At 40.1% G+C, this 3867-nt stretch overlaps 1 protein-coding gene across 1 annotated transcript; it reads right to left on the reverse strand.

The window, feature by feature from the left end:
* Positions 1-1155: 1155 nt before the first annotated feature.
* LOC108302654 (60S ribosomal protein L22-like 1) lies at positions 1156-1665 on the reverse strand. Its single transcript, XM_017526313.2, has one exon. The coding sequence runs from the start codon at positions 1653-1655 to the stop codon at positions 1326-1328; it is 330 nt and encodes a 109-aa protein (XP_017381802.1). The 5' UTR covers positions 1656-1665; the 3' UTR covers positions 1156-1325.
* Positions 1666-3867: the final 2202 nt, after the last annotated feature.

Consider the following 3867-nt stretch of genomic DNA (forward strand, 5'->3'; position numbering starts at 1 on the left):
GTCTTGCTCTGTCGCCCAGGCTGGAGTGTAGTGGCACAACCTCAGCTCACTGCAACCTCTGCCTCGCATACTCAAGGGATCCTCCTACCTCAGCCCCAGGTAGCTGGGACTATAGGCATGTGCCACCATGCCAGGCTAATTTTTGTGTTTTTTGTAGAGAGGGCATTTCATCATATCACCCAGGCTGGCCTCTAACTCGTAGACTCAAGTCATCTGCCCATCTTGGCCTCCCTACATATGGGGATTACAGGCATGAGCTACCACACCTGGCCTAGATTCAGTCCTTTTCAATGAATATTTGTTACTGATTTATAAAGCCTATAGTAATAGAGCCTCTTCAGTTTATCCTTATGGATATATGTCTGAGCCCATCCTTTTTCAAGCTTCTTCCATGCTATACATCCCATACCAACACTCATCACTCTTGCTTCAATTTACCTCCAAATCACTCTCCCTCATTCCACAGGCTGATTCATCCAACACTATCACTTAACCTTCACCTTGACTCCTTTTTAGCTACACATTTTTATGGCCACTTCTTGGAATTTTTTGGCATTTGTTTTTATCAGATCCATAATCCTGGAAGTCTTAAATTCTCTAACCATAACCACTTGGCCTTCCAGCGGTCTCTGCACTCTACTGCATGGAGACCTCCAATGCCAGGAATTCTTCTTGGCCTCTTCATTTTAAACTCAATCTGGACTCTGTGGTTGATTACAGGAACTACTATGAACTTACTTTCTCACTAGCCTCTCAATTTCCTTTCACATTTGAATCTCTTGCACCAAGCCTCCCAAATCCAAGCTCTGGATTTAGGTACCTGCTAGAGGAAAATCAAGCAATCACACAGTTCTGGCAAGTGTATAACTTCAGATCTCTGCTGCGACTGTTAAGTGGTTTGACAATGTTAGAGGAAAATCAAGCAGTCACACAATTCTGGCAAGTGTATAATTTCAGATCTCTGCTGGGACTGTGATATGGTTTGGCTGTGTCCCCACCTAAAGCTCACCTTAAATTGTAATAATCCCCATGTGTCAAGGACTGGGCCAGGGGGAGATAACTGAATCGTGGGGGCGGTTTCTCCCATACTGTTCTTGTGGTAGTGCATAAGTCTCACGAGATCTGATGTTTTTGGGGTTTTTTTTGTTTTGTTTTAAAAGTGCAGTATTTTTTATTCACTGATAAACTAAAAGCCAATTTCTTGGTATTTCTCATATATACTTCATTTATTTTATTAATAAGCAAAGCCCTGTAAGGGAAGCCTTTGCTTAGCTCTCCAACTCTGATTCATCTTCATCTTGACTAATCTGGAAGTAATGAAGTTCCTAAGTCTCCTTGTCAGATGCAACCACCTGAAGCCAATCACAAAGATTGTTCTTCTTAAGGTATTTCTTGGTAAGGTATTTCAAATACCTTTTAGAGAACTGTTTCTCAGAAACAACAGTGATATTATTCTTGAAGCCTTCAACGTGAACAACATTCCCGAGATTTCCAGTTTTGCCATTAACTTTAACCTTCTCCCGTAGAAATTGCTCAAAATTTCCAGAATCAAAAATTCCATCTTCTACTGGATAAGTAAGGTCCAAATTAAACTTCCAGGTGGACTTCTTGGGCTTCTTGTCTTTCTGCCAGGCCATGTTGCAAGTTGGCTGCATGGGCACAGAGTGAGATCTGACGTTTTATGAATGGAAGTTCCCGGGAACAACTTCCCTTGCCTGCACCATGTAAGATGGGACTTTGCTCCTCCTTGCCTTCTGCCACGATTGTGAGGCCTCCGCAGCCATGTGGAACTGTGAGTCCATTAAACCTCTTTCATTTATAAATTAATGCAGTCTTGGGTATGTCTTTATTAGCAGTGTGAGAATGGACTGACACAGACTGCAACACCACTTTTATTCAAACATTTTCTTGTCTTTGATCAATCTACTCTCTCATTTCCCTCAACATACCAAACCTTTGCACCATCCTTCAATGCTCTTTTTAACCCTTTCCTCTGCCCAATCTTCAAGAGATTATTATATTTACTACTGCATACATAAAATCAAGGCATTCTATTCTCACTCATTCCTATCATTTTTCTTTCAGTTTTAGTGAAAAGAAAGTCTCCTTTCTCTTCAAGCCCTGTCAGTGTTCTTAACCCCTTCTCCTCCTGCCCTCTCCCAGACAAAAACAAAGAACTGACCTTCTCACAGCTGTCAATCTTCAGTGTAATTCTCCCTTTGAATCGAAATTTCTCTAAAGTGTAGTTTTCATTTTATATTCTCAATGTGTAGTTCAACCTCTGCATGTCTAACTTGCGCCTCCTGATTGCACTTTTCAAAAATTCCACCTTCTTACTGCCAAATAGGCATTTTATTGTATTTCTCTATGGCATTTGATACCTGTGTCTATTTTAGTAGCACGCAAACTCTCCATTCTGCTGGCTGTCCTCCCTTCTCTGGCAATGTCTTCCTTCTTGCTCATAAGCTCCTTTCTTCTCCTACCTTTAAATGTTGGCTTTTATGTAACACATTTATCTCAAGGCTTAACTGGCTTGTTATATTGTTCCTGAGCAACCAGATTTACCCCCATCTCTTGGTTTCAGCAACTCCCTGTATGCGAATAACGCATTCACACCTTTAGACCAGACCTTAGGTTCATTTATGCAAATCCCCTGCTGGATATGTCAATCTAGATATTACTCGAGCACCCAAAACTCAATGTCCAATAGAAACCTGTATTTTTCCCAAACTTCTTCTGTATTTCCAATCTTCCTTCCTGGTACCATCATCCACAACAACCCCAAAGATATAAGTTATTCTTCATTCCTCCTCAAACAATCAATTATCAAGGCCTTAAATACTTCTAAACTCTAATTTTTACTTGCTCTTCCTACGAGTTTAAGTCATTTCCTCTCATGAAGATTTTTACAAAAACCTCCTGCTTCTATTCTTGACTTCTCAAACTCAACTTTCCCAAGTCTGGCAGGGTCCAATATTCGTTAAGTAATTTATTTCACAAATAAATAGTATGGGCCACAAATATTTATATTTCTAGTATGGGGGAAAGATTATTAGTGACTAGGATGGTAGCAATATACAATTTAATACTATATTAAATTCTATAGTAGATTTCTAATTTAATATTATATTAAATTCTAGCAGGTGTTGGCCATTTGTTTTGAAAATTCTAGCAGGGGTTGGCCAATTGTTTGGAATCAACCACATTCTTATGTGGTTGAAAAAAAATGTTGCCAGGTGCGGCGGCTCACACTTATAATCCCAGGACTTTGGGAGGCTAAGGCAGGAGGATTGCTTGAGCTCAGGAATTCAAGACCCGACTGGGCAACATAGCAAGAACCCGACTCTACAATAATAATAATAGCCAGGCATAGTGGTATGTGCCCATAAGCTGAGCCAAGAGGATCACTTGAGCTTAGGAGGTCGAGGCCGCAGTGAGTTATGATCACACCACTGCACTCCAACCTGGCTGACAGACTGAGACAATGAAGAAAGAAAGAGAGAAGAAGGAAGGAAGGGAGGGAGGGAGGTAGGGAAAGAGAAAGAGAGAAAGAAGGAAAGAAAAGAAAAAAGAAAAGAAAAGAAGAAAAGAGAGAAAAAATTAAGTGACACATGAAAATTCAAATTCAGTGTCCAAAATAAAATTTTGTTGGAATCCAGCCATGCTCATTCATTTATGTGTTGTCTATGGATGCTTTATGCTATAACAGCAGAGTTGAATAGCTGTGATACAGACTGTCTGGCCAGACTATCTGGAAATTCAGACATCTCAAAGTATTTACTATCTGGCTCACTACAGACAAAAATGGTATCTGCTTATGGCATTTCTAAAATTAAATCATACAGTAGCCGCAAAGAAAAGAAAAAT

This window comes from Cebus imitator, unplaced genomic scaffold (assembly GCF_001604975.1).
Source record: "Cebus imitator isolate Cc_AM_T3 unplaced genomic scaffold, Cebus_imitator-1.0 Scaffold42, whole genome shotgun sequence".
Classification (NCBI taxonomy): Eukaryota; Metazoa; Chordata; class Mammalia; order Primates; family Cebidae; genus Cebus; species Cebus imitator.